Genomic DNA, 26,020 nt, shown 5'->3' with positions numbered 1-26,020 from the left:
AATAACTCAAGTGGTAGGATATTAATCTAAAGTCTAACCAATGTGATATAAAGAACAGAAACTTGGAGAGCAATGGGACTGAAACCCTCTGGCTAGGCTGCTAATACACTGTGTAACCTGTGTGAAGTATTTACTTCAGGAGCCTCAACTTTCTAACCTGTAAAATGGGGATAAAAACCTACCTCTCAGTATCACTGTGACAGTTGGATGATATTAAATACGTTAAGTGCCCAGCAGGGCAGCTGGTGCCCAGTGGATACTTGACAAAGGTCCATGTGCTCTCACCAACTCTGAGCTGCCTCAGAGAAATGGGAGTGGAGAGGGACACATGGGCGGCTCAGGTCATGATCCCCAGGTCTTGGGATTGAGCCCCATATCAGGCTCCCTACCATGGCTCAAAATTCTGAGGGGATCCTGCTTCTCCCTCTTCCCTTCCCCCTGCTTGTGCTCTCTCTCTTAAATAAGTAAATAAAAAAATTTTTTTTAAAAACGGGAGTGGAGAGAGCCTGTTCTGTTACACTGCCTCGATGCAAACTCATTCAGTCAGTAATTGGTAAATGGGGGGCACGTGCATGTGGGAGCCCTATGGTTTCATATGCTTTTCCCCCAGATATTTACATCTTTTTTTTTTCTTTTTAAGATTTTATTTATTTGAGAGAGAGAGAGCATGAGCTAGTGAGCAACCAGGGGGAGGGGTACAGGGAGAGAGAGAGAAAATCTTCAGCAGACTCCACCCTAGGGCAGAGCCCCGCATGGAGCTTGATCTCAGGACCCTGAGATCTTGACCTAAGCCAAACAGGTATCCCAGACTATTTACGTCTTGAAGCAATCAGGGACAATGTTTCTTACAATGAAAGAGAAAACCTTATTATAAGGAGAACACCTTAAGAAAAAAGTTGAACATTGGCTGAAAGACCTTTCTTTTACACAAATAGGAGTTAGTTTAGGCATTTCTAGAACGGTTGTATTTTCCACTCTGTGACCTGGTGCATCTGGAGGTGTGGAAACTGTGGAAGCATTTTCTTTCGTGTTAAATTTTAATTTGGGAGCAAAGAAGTCCACCCACCAGATCGGATTCGTAATTTTGATGAAACTGATCTCTATAAGCTGTGACTGCCCCTCCCCCACTCCCCCAGACCTGTGTCTCTTAAATGGAAAAACAAAATCCAGGGCTTAGGCTACAGAAGCAAGGACAGACAGGCTGGTGCAAATGCAGGTTGTAATTTACCCATGTTGCCATTTGTTTGTTTGTTTTTACAAAAGCAGATAGGTTTTGGGGGGTTTTTATTTTATTTATTTATTTCTTTTTCAGTTTTCAAGATCCACTGTTTATGCACCACACCCAGTGCGCCATGCAATAAGTCCCCTCCTTAATACCCACCACCAGGCTCACCCGACACCCCACCCCAATCCCGTCCAAAACCCTGTTTGTTTCTCAGAGTCCACAGTCCCTCATGGATCGTCTCCCCCTCGGATTTCCCCCAACTCACTTCTCCTTTCCATCTCCCAAAGTCCTCCATGTTATTCCTTATGCTCCGCAAGTAAGTCAAACCATATGATAATTGACTTTCTCTGCTTGACTTATTTCACCCAGTATAATCTCTTCCAGTCCTGTCCATGTTGATACAAAAGTTGGGTATTCATCCTTTCTGATGGAGGCATAATACTCCATTATATATATGGACCACATCTTCTTTATCCATTCGTCCGTTGAAGGGCATCTTGGCTCTTTCCACAGTTTGGCGATTGTGGCCATTGCTGCTATAAACACTGGAGTACATATGGCATTTTTATTAGGAGTGTCCTGTTTTTGTTACATTTTAAATGGTCTTCTCCAGATGTAATTTTTTCTCATAGGCTGTTATTTTATTGTGCCATTTGGCAGAATATGAGGTTTTTTCAAAATGTCTATATGACATTGTAGCAGAAAAGCCTGGATTAGGAGATTAGAGTCCGTTTAGTCACTTTCAGGAAACATGCACTCTATTTAGGCATAATCAATACTTGAACCATCAGCAGGCCTAGCCACTTGAGGCAGGGAAAATGTTTAGGTCATTAATAAGATCAAAATGAAAACAGTTATGTTCGTATCTGTGCATTAAAGGAAAGAAAAAAATGTGGTGTCACCTCTTGCATATGAGTCTCCAGAATGCCTCTCTGCCTATGTGGCCCATGATCTTCTCTCCAAGTCCCAGATTAATAGGAATTTTTCTATATTCTCATCACATTTCAAATGATGTAGCATTACTCAGTCTAAAATTTCCATTGACAGTTCAGTGCGTAGGACTTCACAGGAGGTGATTTTTCAAGGGTGGTCAGGAGCTCAGCTGGGTGATAGGGAGACAGAGCCGGGCTCCAGACCACTGCTCTGCTTTAACCACAGCAGTCTCTGTTTCATCAAATTTAGATATTGAGCTTTTACCAAGCTTTCCTTTCAAATGGATTCTGCCTCTACAAGTAGTATTTGGAAACCATAGGCAATCAGTTGTGATGAGAATAGGTTATTTTTTGTGGTCACTATTTCTGTCCCTAATCATACTTGTTCCAGACCTGCACAAGAGTCTACAAACCAAGCCAAATATTGGTCTTTAAAGAAAATCCCAGGGAAATTGTATTACATTTTTGGGAGCTTCCAAGCTAGGATGCTGTCCATATTCCATTTTTTTTTTTCTTCTACTGTCTGCATTGAAACCATGATATAAATGTCTTGAGTTTCTCTTCTATGGCTTCCCTGTAAGAAAAGCTTCAAAGGAAATGCCACGCTTTGGTCAGAGAACTCCTTTAGATACCCAATCAACTGAGAGGAGATTTTTTTCAAACTTTATTTGAACAAGATTTCCAAAAAATAGATATGATTTCAGTTTATCAAAACCAGTCTCTCCTGGAAGGGAATTCCCTCCAGCTCCTGCAGCCCAGGGTCAGGTCTCAGATTTAGTTATTGTGTCTGGTCAATCAATCTCCTTCATTCTGGAACAATTCCACTGTCTTTCTTTGTCTTTCGTGACACTGACTTTTTTGTTGTTGTTGTTAAGGAACACAGTCACTTTTTTTTTCATTAATAGAACAATCTTCCTTGGGGCTTTTCTGGTATTCCTCATAATTAGCTTCGGGTTCTACATTCTTGGCTATAATCCTGCATGAGTGATATTGTGTACTTCCTAGGTTATTATACCTCAAGACATGGGAGATCCATGTGCCCTTCATCATTTTAATCACCTGGTCAAAGTTTTGTCCAACTTCTCCACTATATATTTGCACTCAGTAGACATTACATTGTTTTCCTCTGGTAACTGATAAGTAATCCATGGGAAGACAGGCTGTGCAAACATCCTGCTCTTCGTGGAAATTCTCCCCCCCCCCTTAGCATCCATTGATGACTCTGATCTGAACTAATTTTTATTATTATGGCTGCAGAATGAATATTTTCCAACACCAGCCGCCATGTCACACTTGTCACTGATATTTTGGATGGTAGTTCTATAATCTGATTCAATGTTCCTTCATTCTACTTGGAAAGTCAGCCCAATAACATTCTGAAGATCATATTCTCTTTGATTTTTGCCTGGGAAAGTTTTGGAATGACCTTTGGCTAAAAACATTAAGATTCTCATCTGTTCCCAATTCTTGTTTTAGACTGTTGCTTTGCAGACCTGGTCTTATTCCATCGCTATCCACTCTGCTCACACTTTTGATGTAAACAGTCTGATTTACTTGCAGGGTTGGGGGGCAGAAGAAGGGGGAAACAGACAAGCTCTTCTCTGCCCACAGTTAAGCTGGCTCATTAATTCCTACTTCTCCGCCTTCATACCTGCTCTGCTTCAGACCTGGAATGTCCTGTCCTTCACCTGTCCTAATCCCACCCATCCTTTGCCACAGGAAAAAAACACAGCCCTGAAAGGCCGCAAAAAATGTGAAAGTCTTAAAGGCCTTGGGAAATATTGAAATATTCCTACAGGTTGTAGAACCTCTAGGAGGCTCTTCAACAAGACCAGATGAGAAGGCTTTTCTTAATCATCTTAATCACATGCACAGGCCATAGATCTTGGGTACTTTCCAGGACTTCTCGTGACTTGTGGTTGAAGATTATCTCCTGAACCTTTTAGGCTCCCACAAAATTGTGAGTATGGGTTCAAGGCCTTGAGAGACCATGAATCTAGTGGAAATAGTAACTGGGGTTTTTTTGGGTGGTGGTGGTTCACAGTTTACCAGCCTCCAGATAAAATGGAATCTTAACCCTCTAAAAATGGGGTGTTTTGGACTTGAGCAGGAGGTGCTGCCATGACTCTCATAATTACAGAAAATTCTGGAACTGAGACCCCGCAGTCCTAGACAGAGCTTCAAGTCTGAGGCAAGATTAGGAAGGCCCCAAGTCCAGTGAATGTTGCTGGTGGTGGCAGCCACCAAGAGCCACAGGAAAGGCTCAAGTGAGGGGTCTCTCTTCCCACTGTGAAGAACCCATCTGCCTTTAGGACAGCCATATGGTAAATTTGTTCATGGGCGGCGAGGTGAAGACCAGGGGTCTAGACCCACCAGATTGGGGAAATTAGGTCTGGGAATGTAGAAACAACTCCATTGTTGGTTTTCTAAGGAATGGGGAAATGTAGTATAAATCCTAAAGCATATCAAAAATACATCAGTCATCAGTGAAAGGACACATGAGATCCTGGCAACATTGGCCAAAGTCTAAATCAAGCTGGAGACCTGAGTGCACCCCAACCAAAGGTTCTGTCGAGCAGACCTACACATGACAGCTGCATCTGAGGCCAAAGGGTGAGAGAGATTGAGAACAACCATGCACACTCAGGCCCAAGGTCCAGCCTCTTCTGTGCTCTCAGCGCTGTTCTACCAACCTGCACCTGGCTGCATGTCACTACTCACCCTACTCACAACTGCTCAGTTACCCTCCTAAGCCTCTGCCACACTCTTCATATTCTAGCCAGCTCTGCATTCTTCTCTCCCCTCTACTGGCCTGCCTTCCTCTTTTATCACAGTATCCCCAGGCTTGCATGTACTGCTCAGTTACTGTTTGTGAACTGAATTAAGAAATTAATTAATGAGTGACAGTATGTCTCTGGTAATCTGAGATACCAAGTAGGAAAATGGTGTACCCAGGGAGCAATATGGCTGTACAGGCTGCTGAGCTCTTCACAATGGAAAGAGACCTCTTGGTCTCTGCTCCACCAACCCTGGACTTGAGCCTTTCCTTAGTGGCCATTATCACCAGCCCCCTCATCAGATTTTTGGCTCTCATAACCCCTCTCCTTCCACCCACACCTGGAGAGGACTGATCTCAGAGCAGCCAGAGAAAAAGGAGCTTATAGTCCAACTTGGAAGGTCAGCCCATCTGAAGAGAGAAGTTTCTCGAATGCCTTATTTTTTTTTTAATGTTATGGTTTTATGTATAAAAGCTATGCTTAAAAACATTAAAAAATCAAAGTGTGTTTAAAGCATAAAGGGAAACAGACTTTCCCTTCTCAATTCCTGGAAGTCACTGTCAGCAATAGTTTGGTGTGGGTGTGTATATCTCTCGAGGGTCCTCAAAATGGTCTCATCTTATATAAACCACCTCTTGCTGTGTTACTTAAGAACATGTCATGACTGTGAACTTTTACTCTCTTAGTACCTTAGTTCATGCCTTTGGAGACTTTTCTCTGCTGTCCTTGTCAATGTCTCAGGCATCCTTTGTATGAAGAAACTTTGGAAACTAACTAGCTGTCTCTGGATGGCCATCCTGGTAGCTTGTATCATTTCAAACAGAGTTTCAGTGAATGTTCTTACATGGATGTCTCTGCACACCCGTATGGATATCTCTGTACAATAAATTCCAAGGACAGAAATCCCTGGGCTGAAGAATTTGCACATTTTACATATTTTAAACACTTTCAAGCTTAAATAAAAATGCCAAGAATAAGAATGATACACTCATAACTTTTTTCCAGATTCTTTACCTATTATTAACACTATTATTAACACTTCACCTCCATTTCTTTATCATTTGTCTGCTTCCCCACTGCCTCCCAAAAAATAGAAGTTGTTTTTTTTTTTTCTAAATTCTTGGAAGAAATGTTGGCTACCTCATGGTTCTGCATCTTCATATATTTGAGTGCAACCTTCTGCGTTTCCTGAGAATAGGGACATTTTCTTATATAACTACAGTACAGCTATCAATTTCAGTCATTTGATGTGGATAAAAGTATTTATTTTACAATAAAGAATACTATACTGTCTGTATTGTAATTTTGTTAACTGACCCCAAAATGTCATTTGTAGCACCTTTTCTTCCTAGTGCAGCTTCTAGTCTCAGATCAGATATTGTATTTTGTGTCATGTTCATTTAGAGTTTTTTAACCTGGGGTATTTTCATAGCCTTCCTTTGTTTTTTATGAGATTGGCATTTTTAAATAATACCATCTTTAAAAAAAAAAATAAAACCTCCCTTTTTCTATGTTTGTCAGATTAGACCCAGGTTACGCATCCTATATTATTTAACTGGTGGTGTGTCCTTGTTGCTCATCTGCCCCTCGTGGTGATGTTAAGAATTGCATATTTTAAATTTGGGTAGAGAATAGTTTATTTCCCAAAATATTTTGCCGATTTAACTCCCACCACAGCTGGTGAGAGTTTGCCCATGTCCCTGTTCCCTCGCTCACACTGAGTCCCATCAGTCTTCTTATTCCTGACCTGTACAACTTACCCTCTTGTGAATGCTTTATTTTAAAAAGAAAGCAATTGAATGTTTTTTTTCGCATTTCAGTTGGAGATACACTTTAATATTCTTGTATCTCAGCAAATGTTTCCCAAATACCGAAAGTGCAGTACACTCTGGCCTTTTGTGTCCCAAAGCTTACTTGGTCTTGGGCAGTCTGGGTTGGAACAGCACAGGTGGGACAGGACACCTGGCTGAGAGTCCAGGGCTCCATGTTCTGTGAAAGGTAAACAGAAGCCAATCCTTTTTTCCCCCATTTGTCAGAGAAAAGTTGCCACCTGCCCTCCACATAAGGGACACATTCCCCCATTTATACCATTACCGCTCTGAGGAGAAGGCAGTGCAGGATTTGGAATGGGAAGACCCAGGTTCAAGTGCCCTCCCCACCCTTGATGGGGCAAGGATACAGGCTGCGCTTCTCTCCTCACCAGCTCCCAGTGCTTGTATAAGGAACTTTAGAAAACTGACTCACATGAGCAATGTGCAAGGTACATGGAAAGGAGCGGGCCTCCCCGAAGGGTCTTTGGGGCTGGTTCTGCCCTCCCTGGCCACCCCTCATGCCCACCAGAGGAGGACATGTGGCCCAGAGAATAGGGCTCACGGCTGGAGGCAGGCAGAGCAGCCTTGCCGCACATCTCACACTCTGCCAGCGTCAGCTAGCAGCTCCTCATACACCCCTCTGAGATAATTAAGCATTATTATCCCTATTGGCAGGTGGAGACAGTAAGACAGAGTGGTTAAGTGACTTGGTTATAACTGCTGGGATTGTTTGAGAGCAAAGCCATGCCAAGAAGGGAGTGTGGTTCAGAAGGCCAGAAGAACATAAGCTATTTAATGTGACTGATTATTTTCAAATAGCTATTGGAGGGTGGGGACAGGAAGAGAGACTACAAGTGTAGCTAGTGGGCATTGGTCAGGCACCAAAAATTACACTGTGAATAAGGAACATACCCAGCATATCTATTAAAACGGTTGCCATGGATAATCTGTCAGATGCTTACATCAGGTGAAGAGGAGGAAAAAATTAAAGGGTGATAGTCAACTCAGTGAGGATGATGGAATAAACCCCATAGGCTTCCCACATGACTGGACAGAGGTCTCTGAGCTGTGCCAGCAGAGGCCACATTGTCATGAGAGGGGCAGGCCCAGTCCAGGAAGCCCGAGTGCCCTCATGCGTAGGGCAGGAGTGCAATGCAAGAAGAGTGTGGTGCCTGAGCTCATGGGGGAGACACAGGGGCAAAGGTGGGATGGCCCTCACAGGTAATTGACAGAGACAGGAGCCACAGAGATGTGGGGACAAGTGGGAAAGCCCAGGAGTTGTCAGTGCAGAGAACTGTAACTGGTTAGGGTGGTCTTGGGGCTGGGAGTAGGCAGCAGTGAAGCAGTGGGGGTGGGAGTGGGGCTCCAAGAAAAAGCACCGTTCTTGTATTTTTCAGAGAAGCCTTGGGTATGTACTGGACATGGCACAGGAAAGGGAAGGTAGAGAGATAGCAGCGTGGTTGCCTAGCCCCTTCCTCAGTCCTGCCCCTCTCCTGTTCCCTGATCCTCCCCAACAACCTTGTCAGCCAAAGGTCCCAGAGGCCTGCCGTCCCCACCCCACCTTGGGAGCTGGGCTGTTTTCCTCTCAGTGGCATGGCAGATTCCTTCTTGCTGAGCACTGGCTCCCTCCCTAGTTACCATCAGTCCAGCCTCTGGGAAGGTCAAGAGCAGAGAAGCCACAGCCCTCTGGGCCACTTAATCCAACTACTCACTCGAGAGGCCGGCTTTTCAGGATCATTGAGAGCAAGGCCCAGGTTTCTGGGATTGCACCAGGAGAGACCCAGTCAGGGGCCATGTCAGAGCCGATCAGAGCCCGGTCAGAGCCCATGACCATTTCCAGATTCTCTGGAGAGTGCCCTCTTCAGGGCAGAAGTGGTATTGTTCCCTGGCTTGGACCAGAGAAGGTACCCATGGTCAAGTGAATGAAGGCAGCCCGTGAATTATTTATCTGGGGCCCTCCACACTTTTTTTTTTTTTTTTAATTATAAACTCAAGAAGTGCTATATGATAAAAATAATAATAAGAAGAATGTCTGCCCACATCTCAGCCATCAGGGACTATTTTGAGGGCGAGTAGTAAAAGACAGCTGTTTGCCCGGCTGCTATAGTACAGAGAGACAGCGTCTGGTTGGTTGAACAGAATTTTTTTTTTCAGCTGGGAAACGTCACCGAGTGGCCTTTCTGTTCTTCACACATGAAACACACACTATCATCCGCATATTTTTAGTTAATTTATGTCCAAATAGGCCTTTCTCTAGCTGCTGGAAAATGATGTTTGGGCTGCAATTACCTTTTGCAGCAGCTCACAGAAGGGTTTCAGCACTCACAAAGCTCAGGGGAGAGGTAGCAAGGACCCCACCGACTGTAAATCTCTCCATTTGTAGTTATTCAAATCACATATTTTATTACTAGTATGAAATACATTGTGTCATTCATTTTGGAGGAGCAACTAATGCTTCAAGAAAAGCTTTGAAAAACATTCTATTTAGAAACAATTTTGTCTGAAGCCAATGCAGTGTGTCTTTTTGGGTTGTCTTTTCTCTGTTATTTGTGTCATTTGCATGACAAATAAGACCATCCTCTCCAAAAGCTCACCTGTTCCTGCAGCCTGTTTCCCACCTCAAGTTCTAATTCTCTGTATGTTGTATCATAATCCTTAGCATGGTAATAAATTACAGTGTCACCATCAAGATTGTGGCTTCTGGAAAGAAATAAGCAGCAGGGCCAGATGAACTCTCTCAGAAGATGGAGAGACTGTTTTCATGCAAATTCCTGGCTTCCTGGGGAACCAGGAACAGCCTCTTTATTATATAGACTCAATTGCAATTCTGCAGCCAGAAGCCATTTCCACTGGCTGTTAGAAGCTGGTAACACTCAAGAAAGATAACCTTTTAGGCAGAACCTGCTTTTCCTTCCTGGCTGATACCGGTCTTATCTGGAAAAATCACTTTGCTGATTAGGTTGGGGGAAACGGGTCAGTGTACTTTCCAAGCGCTGTTAAATAGAGACATTCATTCTAATATAACTTCTTAATTTAATGGTTGGACCCCCTTGGTCCCGGGCAGTGGCCAGTGACTGGGGAACCAGAGGAAGGCGTAACCCACAGATGCACCCTGAGGACAGGGCCATCAGTGTCTGGACTGTTTGACAGTTCATGGTAGATGTCTTACCCAGGCTGACCAGCTGCACAGGTCAGGATGGTCACTGCTGCACAGTGAGTGTCCAAAGGCCACTCCGGAGGGACACTTTCTGTGCAATGGAAACTTCACTTCAATAAGCCCTGCATTTCCCTTAGGTCACAACTATACTTGATGGAAACTTTGGTGAAACCAGCTTGCTAACATTTTCTCCCCCATCATTTTGAGATCTTTCAAGGCTTAGTGCAGTGTTGCCAAACACTCACCATATATATAGCCATTCATTCCCTCTCCCGTGGCAGATATCGCTCATCAGCCATGGCCCTCTTCCTTGCTGAGCTCAGATGAAGTCTCAGAATCCTTCTCAACCGAGACACTAACAATGCCCAGAGCCCGTAATCAAGAAACCTCACTGATTTATGCTGGGCTGGTCTATGACAGTGGTTCTCAAAGTGTGGGCACCACACTGGGAATTTGTTAGAAATGTAAATTCTCAACCCCGCTCCCCTTTCCCCACCCCAGAACTGGTAAATTCGAAAGTCTGGATTAGAGTTCTGTGATGTGTGTTTTAACAAGACTTCCAGATTCTTATGTACACTGAGATTTAAGAACCACTGTTCCAGGCCAGTGGCTGTGACTAATGACTGCACATTAGAGCCACCTGAAGCATGTTAAAATGTTAAAACCTACCAGTGCTTAGGCTTCACCACAACCAGAGATTCTAAATAAATTAGAATACCCACTGGCATTTAAAAAAAAAGAAAGAAAGGAAATACAAAAAACAAACAAACAAACAAAAAAAAGCGAAAAAACCAGCCTTCTCCAGGGTGATTCCAATGGTCAGCCAAGTTGGAGAACCACCAGTTTGGGTTTTCTGAGTCTGACAGGAATAAGGGTATCGATGCTGCCTTGAACTCTAGCTCTACAACTCAGGTGTGGCTCCCTAGGCCTGGAGCAGCCAGCTGGGTCTTCGGACCCTCTGGTAAAGTGCGGGTGGACTCTCCCACGGGAGTGCCATGACTCCCCAGTGAGTAGGAGGAAAGTCATGGTCAAGGCTGCCTTCTGACACTTGTCCTCATTACCACAGTGGGGGAAGTGCCATGGAGCTGCCTCTTGACATCCTCACCACACAATGCTCACGTGGCTGAACAAAGGGAACGTGTATACCAGGCTGGGTCCAATCACCAGCACGGAGGCAATGTCACGGAGGGCGCCGGGGCTTCTCTGCTGGCCTTCAGTCTAAATGGTAGAAGTGCCTCTCACTCCCAAATCCCACTGCCTCCTAAGGGCCGCAGGAGGTGGCAGAGCTACCTGGGAATTCAGCTACAGTGCTTCTAAGCTAGGGCCTGAGAAACATTTATATACTCAATGTGTTAGTTTCCTGTGACTGCTGTTACAAAGTAGCACAAACTGAGTGCTTTCAACCCCCCCCCCCACCCCAATTTTTTCTCTTGCTGTTCTGGAAGCTAGAAGTCTAAAACCAAGGGTGCTGGCTGGATAGCGCTCCCTCCCAAGGCTTTAGGGAACAATTTGTTCCATGCCCTTCTCTTAGTTTCTGGCTGTTGCTGTCAATCCTCGGCCTTCCTTGGCTCACAGGTACATCATTCCAATCTCTGCCTCCATCTTCCTGCATTGTTCCCTCCTATCTGTCTCTGTGTATTCACAGGACCCTCTTCGGATACCAGTCTTTGGCTGCTGGGTCCACCTCTTTATCCAGTATGATCTCATTTTACTTAGTTACATTTTGAAATACCCAGTTTCCAAATAAGGTCACATTCACTGGTACAGGAGGTTAGAACTTGAACATATTCCTTTGGGGAAGGGGGGCTGAGTGGGATACAATCCAACAAACACAACCCAATAAATCTTGTTTAATGGTAACAATAATACATTGAGTGGTTCACACATATATCATGCTGGATCTTCCCAACAACCCCAATATGTTTTATATGCTGTAAACCTTTTGGAGAGTTGTTTATTGTGGAATTCAGAGATATTGCATGATGCTCTTGGTCATAAACCTATCGCTTCCAGACTTCCAGGGGATTCCTCATGCAGCATGGTCCCAGTATTTGACGGACAAGTCTTTTATCACCACACTCAGTATTCATGAGTGTCTTGATTCCTGCTACATGCCCACTGAGACTTCATCTCACACAAGATGGCAGAGAAAAGCACTGTAGCAATGCCTCTCGCCCACGCAAGTGTTACTTTTATGGGCATCACTGGGATAAGTTGTCAGCAAGGGGAATGGGTGTTATGCTCAGACTTTGGCTTCCAAAGCTCCACAATTGACTGAGTTTTAGAACCAAAGCTATGAGCTGTTATGTTTAATCTCACTGTGACAAGAGAGTGAGCTGGCTGGGGAGCACTGGGGCTATCCCCTGATCATTGAGAGTGGAGCTGAGTCTCACCACGGACTGCCTCCTCTCCGCCAGGGTGCTGGGCAGCGTGGGTCCCACCTCAATGCTTTTGCAAGGCTGGCTGCGGCTGAGGGACTGATGGATCTCTATGCGGAGACCTTCGACCTGGTGGTCCCACGCAGGTGTGGGTTAGCTTCGTATAACCCACTGCCGAATTAATCCCCTGCTGAGTATCTTCTCTTAGTTCATCAAATTACACACACGCACACACACTTTAGAGTTTGCCTTATACCAGGATGAAAGCATGATTATTCTAAAGCAGTGGATTTCAAACTTTTGAAGAATTTCTCAGCAGCACAACCACTCAGTGTAAAGCTTCATGTGGAAGGTCAGGGTCTGAAGTCTTGTTGGGGAGATTAGGGCCTTGATGGTGGTGAGATGCTCCTCCCTTTTCTTCTCTTCTTCCTCCCACACATCCCAGCAGTGGCCCCGTGGCAGCTCTGGGGAAACTGGGTCCCTGCAGAATGCAGACTGTCTTCGCGTCCCTGGCAATAGCAGTCATCTGGTGTCTTGGAGAAAGAAACCCTGTGCTGGGGACAGCACACCCTTGAAGACCACTGTCACCCTTTCTTTGCCCATGTGGACACAGTTTCCTTCCCAATGAGCCTCAGCTGTTCCTCAACCCCTGAGAATTCTTCCCTCCTGCTCCTTCCCAAATCACACATTCTCTGTGCTCTCATGCCTGCTTTGGTGAGAGCCAGTGACTCCTAGAGCACTTCGCAATCATATGAGTACATTGGCCCTGGGCCTTCTGGCCCAGACTTCTCTCCCAGCAGGAGGACTGTCCTCTCTAGCAGACCCCTGCCTGCTGTAACACCATTCCATTAACTTTTCTTCCAGTCTCCCTCCGTGGGGCTGGTCACTACACCTAAATTAATAGTTTTCCTTTCACATAACCAAAGACAAGTTAGATAATCCTCACCATAATTACCTCTGAGCATCAGAAGGCAACACAGATGAATTGATGTTTGAAAGGCTGAGAGAAGTTTAAAATTCCCAGGAAGGAAAGCAGCCATCCCTGTGCTGCACCTCGCCGCCCGCCCGCTTCCCCTTCCTCTTGTTTGCCTTGGAGGTCAGCATGGACCTGCTCTCTCGGCTAAGTGAGAGAGCTGGTATGACAAGCTGTCACCTGTCTGTCCAGGGCAGCTCTTCTGGAAGGCTCTGCTCCCTACTGGGATTGGTGGGGGGCGGTGGCCGTGACAGGCCAGACTCAGTGCTCAGTGAGGCCCGGCAGCGCAAGGTGGCGGGGAGGGCCGAGGCGCTTTGCCAGCAGGCCCAGCGGGCCCCGCTCCGCCACTTTACATGCGAGAGGGAGCAACTCAACAGCTGTCACCGGCAGCCCCTGGGGTCCGCTCCAGACTTGGCAGAGAGGACACCTTCAGACTCCCAAACCACCTCTTTGAAATTCAGAAGAGCCACTTCACGCCCCTCCCCCTCTCTGACACACACAGACACACAGAAGATAAGCCCGAACTCTTACCCACAGACCTACACAGCCAAGCTTTCTCTCCATCGCCCACTCTGCTCTCACACATACTGATAAGTACTCAGTCACAGAGCCCTGTTCTCTCTCTCTCTCTCTCTCTCGCTCTCTCGTGCGCGCGCGCACACACAGTCACATTCTCTCTCTCTCTCACACACACACACACACACACAGTCACATTAATTAAACTCCTGCTCTCTCCTGCCTCACTTAACCCAGGTATTCTGAGAGAACAGAAACCCCTCCCCTGGGCCCAAGCCTTCTCAGGGTGCGGAGTCCACTCCCTTGGCGGACCCTGGCCTCCAGGCATTCGATGACTCCTGGTTCACTGGCTGAATTTTCGCCCCTCTCTTCCCAGACGTGGGTGCCTGGTAGATAAAGCCGGTGAACCCACTGCTATTCTGGGGCCAGCGAGAACAAAGCAGCTGAGTGCAGCAGAGGCCCAGGCCTTCCCTCTAGGCATTTGTCACGCTGGCATTTGTGCAGAGGCTATCTCCCACAGCAAAGGCCTGCTGTCGTCCTCAGGGGAAATCAGGGCTGGCTCCTTTGCAGGAAGCTGGATGTGTACCTGGGGAGGTCCTAGCCGGGTAGGGGTCCCTACTCCTCCCAGACCCGGTCAGGAAACCAGATATAAATACACTTTGCCTCTTGCTCCTTTCTCTGTTGCTCGCCCTCAGATTAACCACTTACACATTTTAGAGGTATTTGTGCCCAAGTCCAACATGCATCTTTGGTGACTGGAACAGATCCGGAGCGGTCAGTATAAATATAGCCTCTTTCGGGTGGAGGCTTGAGTCCGCTGTGGAGGGGAGGGAGGGAGTCTGTGTATTGTGCAGGCAGAGTCCAGGCAGGGGGAAAGGCTGGGGAGGGAAAGCCTGCCCCTTGGCAGGAAGACATGAGAATGAGGATCGTATTTGTTCTAGAGAGGGATGAGCTGGGGAGAGCAGTGCTGGCAAGTGCCCCCACTTCACCTCGAGGAGCTGAGGGCATCCCCTGCTCTCTGCCCCTGCCCCTCCCTCCCCCTAGGGGTGGCCAAGCTCCAGCCATGTCCAGCTCCCCCTTGCAGCTGGTTATCATCCCCGTTCTCATCCTGGCACCTGCATACACTCCTACCTGCGTGGGCTTCCCTCCTCCCCCGTCTTTGGTGAACTTCTGCTGCTTGTCCCCTGGGACTGAAGATAGAGTGGAGTAACAGTTCTCATGCATGGGGCATGCCAGGCCCTGTCCCAAGCACTGTGTGGATAGGAACTCACATAATCCCCCCAGCAATCAGATGACATAGGTGAGATTGTTCCCCCCATTTTGCTGATGAGAAGGAGTTGCACACAGAGGTTAGGTAACTTGCCCAAGGTCACATAGGTTGAATGGGGCTGTACTGGTTTCCAGACCCATGCAAAGGCTCCAGGTGCTTGCTCTTAAACCCTCAGGACACTGGTCCTGTGGCTTCGTGGCCACCTTCGCCACCCACTGTCTATTACGTTAGGGCGTCTACTCTGGCCCTCAGACACCCTGTCTCTGCCTCAGCCTCACCCTCCTCACTTTCTGTCTTGCGAACGACACATTTTCTGTGTCTGTTTTCTTGTCTTCCTTCCCCACTCCCTGTGTAGCCTGAGGGCAGGGACCATGCCTGGCTCATGTCTGGAACACCAGCTCCTCAAAAAGGACCTGGCACGAAGTAGAGCTCACTGCCTAACATTGACGGAAAAAATGGAGGATAGCCATCCTTTAGGTACTCAAAACAGGCCAAGGTCTGGCAGACAAGCTAAGGGCCAAGCAGAGAGCCAAGCTGGAAACATCCAGTGTGGGTTCGGAGGGCAAGAAGGAGAAGCAGACATAGGAGTGAAAAGTCTATCTCCAGCCTCCAAATATCAACCTCCACCGAAAGGCAGGGAAGGTGGCCAGCGCCTACAGAGACCTGGCACTGGGCCGCTCAACCCAGTGCAGCCCAGGGCTGTCCTCAAGCTGCAGGGTGAGGAACCCCCCCACAAACCCCAACAGGTGGAACACAAATAAAATGGGGTAGGGGGCAGCAGGGTGTGACCTTGTAGTAGAAGGCCCCCAGGAAGGACTGCTTGCCATGTTCTTCCTTTTTGTGTTTGTTTTGCTTCCCCCTGACTCAACATTAGGATCAGCATGCAGGGAATTGGGGACCAACAAAACCCCAGCACAGCAACCACCTCACAGGTGTGCCCAGATACGGTGTCAGACTAGCACGGGCCACACAAATCCCCCACCACTACCCAACCCCTGTACGTGGGTGCAGAATGAAAGCTAGCCATACGGGGTGGGCTCTTCTGGCTACCGTAATTCACAAGGTGTAGGAGGCCCGAGGGGAGTGGAAAGGACATACAGACCGAGTTCATTTTCTCCTGCCTTCAACTAGAAACCTGACAGTTGGGCTGACCAACTTCTCTGTCTTCCAGGGAGGGAAGATCCCCGTGAGATGGACAGCTCCAGAGGCCATCGCCTACCGCAAGTTCACGTCTGCCAGCGATGTCTGGAGCTATGGCATTGTCATGTGGGAAGTCATGTCATTTGGAGAGAGACCCTACTGGGATATGTCCAACCAAGATGTGAGTATCGGCGGTAACCGATTGCCATGAATCCCCAGCCAAGGGTTCTCATTGGCAGTGGCAAGCCAGCCCTCCTATCTGGTGTCAGCTCAGGGCCTTACAATCTGAACCTGAGGTGTCCGGGCAGGGGTACAAGGAACCCCTTGACACCAGTGTTTGGGCTAATCCAAGAGTCCGGCATGGAGATGTGGTAACGCCAATAGCCCCACAGGCACCCGTAAAGGTGCCTGGGCCAACCCAGAAGCCCCAGGAGCTGGTTCTGAATGACTGTGGACCATGATCTAGGACAGGCCCAATGGCAGGAGTTCTGGCCCTTCTTCAAAGCGCCCAGGCTGTGTGCTGTCCTGCCATGGGTGACAGAGGGGAAGCGGAGCTGTCTGCTCTAACAGATGTGATGCCTTGAGCAGGTTGCAGTTTCTCCGTCATTCACACCTCTCTGCTTTAAAGACAGGAATCCTAAAGGACCCTTCTTTGCTGAAAATCTACTCTTTGGTGGGGGTGGGGGGGTTGCTCTGTCACCTCTCAGTGAAGGAGGAGCTGATGGGGCTTCCCAAAGCTGGTCACATTCAGATGGCCCACAGGAGCAGAGTTATCTGAGCAGAGGGGATCAGCACTGCTCCAGGTTTCCCTCCAAGGACAGAGGTGGGCAAGGAAGGGAAAGAGTCATCTGGAATGCTTTAAGCAGAGGTGTTCCAGATGGGATCCTTTGCTTCATAACCACTGCAAGGTGAGGAAGACTTCTGAGGATGATTTGCTTTGCTAAAGCCCCAATTTAAAGTCATATCTGGATTTCCACACTGCGTTTGGTCCTGGGCTGTTCCTCCAGACCATTCCGCTTCTGTATTTTCAATACCTGCCCTTCCTCGGGAGCGGAGCAGATTGCTAAACCAGCATTCCTCCATTCCGCTTACTCCGCCCATCCCCTTGGGGGCGGTTATTGCATTTCCCAACCTAGCAGCTGGAGGGGCAGGGCCATCCCCAGCACACTTCTCCAACCAGCGTGACTATCCACACCTCCCTGCTTCTGTGGCTCTGAGGTATGGCTGACTTGAGAAATCTGGCCTCGGCAAGCCCTCTGTCCCACCTGAGGTATAGAGCCACAGCAGGTGCTGAGAGGATCAAGAGAGGTGGCTGTGTAGGAGCTCGGGAAAGCTTTCCCAGGGGGAGTGTGGGGACTGGACGGGCTCCTCCCAGCCTCCAGGGGTGCTGCGGCATCGCTGGTAAAAGGGTTGCAGGTTAACTAGGTCTCAGGACCATGTGAGGCCTCTGGGTCCCCTCTCATCTCTGATTATCCATGCCTCACCTCTGCCCCTGGAACATGTCAAAACAGAAAGTGTCAGAATTGATGTCGAGGCTGCGTTCACGAAATCAGTGGCCTCCCGGTCCCATACAGACTGTTAGAGTAATAGATGGGATCCAGAAACATGGAGGCCCTTCCCTGAGACTTTAATCCTATTAAGAACAATTCAGCACACAAAGAATGGATTCTGAAACCTTCTGCCAGGCGAGATTTGACATTCAAGATATTCTCAGCAGATGAATTCACCTAGGCTGAAAACAAATGGAATTTCCGATAGCAGACTTCCAGAATTCCCAGATCAGTCATTCAGCAAACACTCATCACTGCTGGGCATGGTGCTTGCCGCTTCTGTCCCTGGGTGTCCACAGTCCGGGGGCACGTACACTGGGTGGTGGGAACACTTAGAAGGAGGAGGTAAGGAGGGCTTTCCAGATATTTGACTCTCGAGCTGCGTCTCAAAGGGAAGAGGAATATATGCAAAGTAGCAGTTTATTCCACTTTTGTGGTATTTCTCCCAGACAAGTCCCCTCAACATGGCCCTGAGGGCAGTTCTTCTCTGGATGGAAGGAGGTGCCTTTTGCCCCCTCGGAAAAGGCCTGGCCTGAGAGACAGCCAGGAGGGGCCGCGGCTGCCCCAGGCTGCAGCCCCACTCGTCAGAAACCAGGAGGTGGTGGCAGTAGAGGATTCTACAGATGACAATTGAAAGGCTTTAAGAAAGGGAATTGCAGAGGCAAGTCGGAGTGCTGGTAATTGGGCTTCCGGAGCCCAGGAAGGTCTTTGAACATGTACAGAGAGTTTGTCAGCCAGAGAGAGAACTTGGAAGTTCTGCTGCTTGGATCTGATTGACAGAGATAATGAGAGTGGCAGTGTCTGTGGAGAGGAGCTGCGGTTTTACTGAAACATCAGAGCTCGACTTAACCCCCTCTGCCCTGGTTCCTCCACGACACTGAGCTTCTCCACTTCGGTCTCCCCTGCGGAAGGTGGAGCAGGTGCCGCCGGACTCGCTAATGAGAAAGACCTGTCTGGGCGCTACTGGTAGCCCACAGAGGATGGGAGGACCCGGGGAGGGGCTCCGCTCCTCTCCCAAGAAGCTCCAGTCACTTTCTCTGAGGCACTGGGGTCACACCAACAGCCCCTGTCCCCTCCCAGCCTCTGCCTTCTCCAGGTCCAGGGGAACAAAGGTGGCCCCTCCCCCCTCCCTGCCCCAGCCTCCTAGGGCCCAGGGTGCTGGCTTGTGCTGGCCTTCAGGCCCAAAGGTTGCTGCAGACCATTCCAAGGGAGCCAGCCACCTATTCTGCCCGAGTGACAGTTGCCTCATGTGGTTCTCTTACTCCCACACCCTCGCTCTCCCTTCTCTCTGGAGATGCCATCTGATCTCGTTCTAATCTCCAGTGTTTTCAACAGCCATTTATCCCAACCTGCTACAGACCAAGGAAAGGGACCCAGGACTCACTCTGATGAATTCCAAGAGTCTGCTCAGATGACCACTCTATGCCCCCAAGCTTGGTCTGTATCTTTTCACACAGTTCAAACATGGTAGCAGGTGTTTACAGCCCTTGGCTGGCCAGATGGAAGGGGCTTCTCCCTGTCTCCTCCCTGTTTTCCACATCTGTTAGCAAGGCAGGCGTGACCAAGAATGGTCCCCAAACCCCACTAGAAGACCACAGTTCTTTTTTTCAAATGATGATGTTTTAATTTGATTTTAAGTTATATACTCATAAAATTTGGAAAATACCCAGATCCTTAAAAAGAGTCAAATTCTCCAAAATCACAGCATTTCAATGAAAGACTTAAGCAGCAGATAAATCAATTAATGACCAAAATAATTTTTTCTTTGGGGTGAAGAGTAAAGGCTTTTTTTTTTTTTTTCAATGTACAAGAGACATCCATGGCTTCCAGAATATCAATTCAAGTAGTAACAACAAAATGATCTAACAGAAATAGCAAATGGCATGAAGTTCCATTTTGTAAACACAAGTGTGACTATCCTCTATCTTGGAAGGTGAGAAATAAGGATCTGGTATTCATTAGCTCCCCCACCATGTGCTTGGTGCTTCTCAAACACTACCTTCTAGGCCTTCAAGTGACCAGAAGTGCAACAGTAACCCCCTTTGCCAAGACAGCTACTGTGTTACACGTGGTAGGAATGACAGCCCCCATCTGATGAAATGATGCCTTCTGCTGTTCACGTGTATGGTGCTGGACATCGCCTCGTCATGTCATCTAATCTTTTTACTAACCTCATCTGTGAAATTTCCAGAAGTCAAGTGACTCTCCCAAGGTTCTCAAGCAAATAAGAAGTGAAACTTTGATTTGAACCCAGGCCACCAATGTCTTTGTCCTTAGCTATGATGCTATACCGTCCCCAGCACTGTGTGTGGGTCTGCCTCCTGGCTGACCTGTGGGGAGGAGGGATCAGTGGTTCTGATGTCCTCTTGAAAAGAAAGACGGTCTACCAAGCGAACAGAGGAAACACAAAAGCAAATGGCAGGACAGTCTTCAACATGTCCAATGAGGGGGCGTGCAGAGGAGACATGGGAAGCATAGCTCGGTTGCATTTGATCCAGAGATTACAGAGAGATGATCCACTGTGTGCACGGGTCCCCCAGGCTCGTTCGTGGCACTCTGCCCAGGAAAGCTTGGGTCAGTGGGTCATACCATAGAGCTGGGCCTCCTGCTGAAGGGCCCGGACTCTGGTGCTCCCTCTGGTTATGGGCAGATGGGAGAGAAGCTTGCCAGTGGGAATACATACTATTTGGGGCTCTAGCATCAAATAATTTGAGCAGAGATGCCAGCAGTTTAGAGGAACGTGAGCTGCCCTACACTGGAAGACTTTGGGGGCCCCTAGCCTGATGAGGGTTTGAGAATAGACACTAGACCCTCCCGCTAGCCCTACATAGCTTGTCCTTAGGGAACCCAAGAAGAGCCATTCAATGGATAATCCCACTTGTCTCCACAGTGACTAGGGACTTTGTGACAGGGCCCCTCAGTCTGGCTGCCTAGAAGGAACTGGAAAAAGGTGCCAATTTATGAGCCAGGCTGATGGAAAGGCTCCCCGGCCACCCTTCCTCATGGATGACTTGGTTGAGCTCCATACCCCTGCTTGCTGCCATGAAGACATCAACTCCTGGACTGTTCTCCAGGCTGATTACAGTGGCAGCCCAACAGAGCCTAGGGAACGAGGGCTTCAGGATACTCCAGACTTAAAATCAGACCCTCCTGCAATGTCTTCTCAGTCCTACCGTTTCCTAACTGTGGTTCCCCAGGCAGGTTATTTGCACTGTGTGCCTCTGTTTCCTCCTGGAGAAGTGGGGCTGTAATGCCCTCCTAAAAGGAGAGAAGGTGATTTGATTGGCAGGAGTTTGGCTAAAAATCTGTCAGCGGCATAACATAAAGTGAATGTTTCCAGTCCCCAGTTTGTGGATAGTGCTAATATCGGTATGGTTTGTATGCTTGTTGGTTTTCCCACCACCTAGAAGAGAAGGAATAATACACCTTGATTATCTCTAATGACTTCAGGTCGTATTATTTCATGCCCTACTTTATGTCCTATATACTGGGCATAGAATTTGTAAAAATATAAACTGATTGAAAATGCTTAATTTCTGACAGATCTACAAGGTTAAAAAAAAAAAAAGAAGAAGAATGAAATGAATGTGACATTTTTTTAAAGTAGAGGCAAAAACACCTGAAAATCCCTGAACTCCAAATTATTTCCTTTGTTGTTTAAGGTGCTTGAGCTGTTTATTTTAATATAAAATCAATGTATAATTATTATAGAAAATAAAAACACAAGCAAAAAGAGAAACATAAAGAGCACTCCTGGGTCTACCTGCCCAGAGGCAACCGTCATTAACACCATGGTATGTATCTTTCCAAGGTCTTTTGTATGCATGGGTGTAATTACTGTTTCTTGTTTTGTTTTGATTTTTGTTTTTTTTTTTCCAAAAGCAAGATTATACTAAACCTGCAGTTATGCCGCCTGCTCTTTTACCTAATATTACAATGTGAGTACATTTCCATTTCAATAGGTACATTTTTGCAACATCACTCCAAGGCGCTCATTGTATTCCAGGCCTTCCATTGTGGTAGGAGGGAACCATAATAAATTCACATGTTTAGCACTGGGTCGTTTACAATTATCTTCACGATGATGAAAAAAAAAATAGAAGAAGCATAATTGATTTAAATGAATTGGAAATTAAGAAGTAAGGTGTTAAAAAAATAAAAAACTCTTACAACATATGAAAAGTAGGAAGAAGTACTTAAAGATCTAGAAATCTGAACAAAATTGTCCCCCAGAGACTGCACAAATTACCTAAACCTGATCGGGAAGGTTCATTTTAGCTCACTCACCGTGTTATTTTGACCGCTGTCACTGTACTTAACCAGTTTACGTAGCCAAATTATCTTCAACCCAATGCATGGTGCTGCATCGTGGAGAAGAAGGCAAACAGAGCACGGGAAGCTTCGAGAAGGGCCCTGACACAAAGTAGGCTCTCTATCAAATGCTGATCCCTTCCCTCTCTTAGCAGTGTGAGGACCAGGCCACTGCAGGCTTCGCAGGGTATCCTTTAGAACTAACAGACTCACTAGGTTTCCCAAGTGCCATTGCTCCATCACTGCCCCGTGCCACCAGCTGCCAACAAGGCAGAATGGTGCCTGATGTCCCGATACAGAGAGGAGAAGTTCAAGCCATTCACAAGCTCATCCTTCAGGAAGCATTGACAGAGATTCAGTATGTCAGGCCTTGCTGCACATGCTGAGGACACGAAGGAACAGTGAGACATGGTCCCTACTTTCCAGGAGCCCACAGTCTAGGGCAAAAGGCCAAGTACATATACAGCCCATTATGGTGAGAGGTACCTGAGCATGGAAGGAAAGCCCCTGATTCAGGGAAGCTCCATCCTTAAGGGCTAATTTATGAATTTATGTCTGCTGGTGTCTCTTCACCCCATCATACCTGTCCCCATGTGCGTCACTGCAGGTCATCAATGCCATTGAGCAGGACTACCGGCTGCCTCCACCCATGGACTGTCCAGCTGCTCTGCACCAGCTCATGCTGGACTGTTGGCAGAAGGACCGCAACAGCCGGCCCCGCTTCGCGGAGATTGTCAACACCCTGGACAAGATGATCCGGAACCCGGCAAGTCTCAAGACTGTGGCAACCATCACCGCCGTGTGAGTTTCACAGAATGGCGTGGCTCCTGGGTGTGGGTGGTCGCACTGCTGGGGGCAGGCCCAATAGCAAGGCTGCTAGCCTTTAGATATGTTAACAGTAAGGGTGAGGTGCCTAAGTTTATCCACCAATGGAAGAAACTCCAAGACATCTTTCCTTTTTTTTTTTTTCCTCACCTCTCTAAAGTATTTCCCACTCCCAGCATGGGCTATGGGCAGATATCAAGATACCCATCTGGGTTTCCACCTTCTGCTGGCTCTGTAATAATTGAGGAGTGGTAACGAGGCCCCACTTCTGGGAGATCCTATTTCCAGAAGGCACCCTTTCTGTTAACCACACCAGGTAGAGCTGCAGACTTGGAACCTTGGCCTACTTATTGGCAAGTAAAAGCTCTGATTGCTGTGGGGCATAGACAAAGCCTTTGGATTGTTAGGAGAGAATGCACAGAATGACTTTGGGCTCCTGTCAGCAACAGTCAGCTCTACGTTACTCTCTAACACTGCAGTGTTAGCTGGCTGATTAGTTGATCTTTTCAACCATAGTTTACTGGGCACTTACATGCTAAGCTCTGTGCCCATTGCCAACAGTATCAAATGAACAAGATAGACCTGATTCCTGCCCTATTGGAGCTTAGAATCATTTAGGAGTGCCAAACCCAGAGGATCACCCAAAGGAATGCAGACTTGAGGCCTTGATAGCCACTATGACAGGGAGGTGCATGGTGTTGGATAGCATAGACACATACCTTACCTGGTATCAGGGACACATCCCTGATGAGCGTTCTTCCAGTTGAGTGCTGAAGGGAGGGAATGCATGAACCAAATGAAAGGAAGATTTGAGGAGAGGAACAGGTGTTCCCAGCCAAGGAACAGCATATGCAGAGCCTCAAGGATGGGAAGGACAGGGTCAGTGTGTTCAGAGTCCAGTCTACGAGGGGACTGGGTCAGGGCTAAGGCTGGCGAGGTGGGCAAGGGCCAGACACTCAGAGTCTGTAGGCCCTGTGAAGTCTTCTGGGCTGGATTTTCAGAGCAGCGAGCACCCATTGAAAGGTTTGACATGGCTCGGGATCAGGGTGAGGGTTATTCACATGATGCACCTGCATTTTTCAAAGAACGCCCACCTACAGTGTAGACCTTATGTCAAGAAGAAGGAACATGTGTGAGGAAGATGGGCAGGAGAATATTGCAGCAATAATGATGGAGAAGATAGGGTCCTAAGTCGGAGTAATGGTGCAGAAAGAGATGGATGTGTTCAAGAGATTTTGGAGGTCACATCTTTAATTCTTGGTGAAGGACTGGGCATGGGTCTTGGGGGTTGACGGATATGTCAAGGTGGAACCCTGCTTTGTGGGTTGATTTGTGGGGTGTTTGCTTTGAGAATGTGCCAGAGAAGGTCAGTAGAGGGCTGTTCTGTTCCATTGATTTCAATTAGCTGAGGACAGAACCAGGAAAAAAAAATGTTACCTATACCTAAATGTTACCTATAGATTTGGGAAGGTTATAGTAAACTTCATATATTTTTAAAAGAACCATATTCTTGGATGGTGAAGCTCCTCAATCCCAGTTTGCAAAGGAGGAACAGGCCTTCTCTTCCTCCAGACTGCATGCTGCCTCAGTCTATCTGTCTGGCCCAGCTGAAGTGTAGCAGGGCCCACAGGCAGGGGAGGGGCCACCTCACCACCAGAGTTCTGAAGGAAAGAAGGGTCAGTGCAGGTCTCCCCAGTAATCCGCATCCTGTCAGCAAGGTACTCTCAACCTGCATGAAGTCTGCTGTCTGCCCAGAGTGTGGCTCTGTCCACACACCTTTGAAGTTGTGGGCTCACTTCCCCCTTGTCTGTCTGTCTCTTTCTGTCTCTCTGTCACAGGCCTTCCCAGCCCCTGCTAGACCGCTCCATTCCAGACTTCACGGCCTTCACCACCGTGGATGACTGGCTCAGTGCCATCAAAATGGTCCAGTATAGGGACAGCTTCCTCACCGCTGGCTTCACCTCCCTCCAGCTGGTCACCCAGATGACATCAGAGTAAGTGACGGGCATTCACCTCTGTGCCACCTGTGGGCGGGGACCAAGTCTCCTTCCGTGCTGTGGCTCAGGGGACCAGTTCTGCTCTCTGGCCTCACCCCCAGAGCTCCACTTCTGTTTAGAACCAGGCCTGGTGGGGAAAGGCCCTGGAAAGATGGAGGGCTCGAGTGGCGAGGCTGAGATCGATGCTGGTCCCAAAGGGGAGTTCTTCTGAGTCACAGCCATAGGTCATTTGTCTCATCATCAAGGGTCTCTCCTCCAACAAAAAGAACATCCAGATGGAGAGGACACAGCCAGCCAGCACCTTCAGCAACATTGCAGGAAGGGGTACTGCACTGATTCAGCAACAATTCCAGACGTGTGGGGAGCTCAGATCCGTACTTAGATAGCGCTCGTGAATGAGCAGATGTTTCCCTCCCCCACCAATTATTTACCAGTCTGCAGCTCCCACAGGAGGGTGGAGGAATACGGAAACTAAAATTATTCAAATACGATGAGAACCAGAAAGGGTCTTTAACATCCATTAGTCCATCACTTCCCCAAGAATGTTCTGAGCAGCACCTGTTCTGGGAAATGTTAATAGGTTCTCCTTGGAAAAAAGGTCCCCCGGTCAAATAAATTTGGGAAATACTGAACACTTTATCACTCTTTTGGAGATTCGCTACACATATTAGCATTGTAAAGGCCATGAGAAATCCTGAAAAAAAGAAACCTATTTAAAATTATTAAATACTGTTGAACCATCTTTTGGATGGGCAGGGTTTCGTGGTGTGGTAGTTTGGGAAATAATTACTTAGCTCCCCCCTTGCACTCAGCAGATTCAGAAAGGAGGTGAGTTAGCACCCGAAGCTTCAGTGCTCACGAGTGGCAAAGCAGGAGCTACAGCCTTCTCTCCTGAAGGCCACTTCCTTCTCCTCCTACCAGTTTGCCCTGGCGGCACATCATGCCCAAACTTTGTGGCACCCTGAAATGACCTGGGAATCTTTAAAAATATATATATATGGATGCCTGACTTCCACTGCTAGATTTTCTGGTTTAATTGGTATAAGCTGAGCTCTGGGCATCGGGATGTTTAAAACTCCCCACGTGACTCTTGTGCAGCCAAGGCTGGGAAGCACTGGACTGAAGTTGGCAAGGTTTAAATTTTGAATACACGCACCC

At 47.6% G+C, this 26,020-nt stretch overlaps 1 protein-coding gene across 1 annotated transcript in view; it reads left to right on the top strand.

Annotated features, from left to right (window-relative positions):
* Nucleotides 1-26,020, top strand: part of EPHB1 (EPH receptor B1) — a 419,614-nt gene that overhangs the window by 390,023 nt on the left and 3,571 nt on the right. The window contains exons 13-15 of the mRNA XM_004762462.3: nt 16,211-16,360; nt 22,648-22,841; nt 24,704-24,859. Coding sequence (XP_004762519.1) covers nt 16,211-16,360; nt 22,648-22,841; nt 24,704-24,859 — 500 coding nt within the window. The remainder of the gene's footprint in view (nt 1-16,210; nt 16,361-22,647; nt 22,842-24,703; nt 24,860-26,020) is intronic.

Source organism: Mustela putorius, unplaced genomic scaffold (genome assembly GCF_011764305.1).
Source record: "Mustela putorius furo isolate JIRA1106 unplaced genomic scaffold, ASM1176430v1.1 tig00003834_pilon_pilon_pilon, whole genome shotgun sequence".
In the NCBI taxonomy this organism is placed as follows: Eukaryota; Metazoa; Chordata; class Mammalia; order Carnivora; family Mustelidae; genus Mustela; species Mustela putorius.
This window is presented reverse-complemented; position numbering and strand designations above follow the sequence as displayed.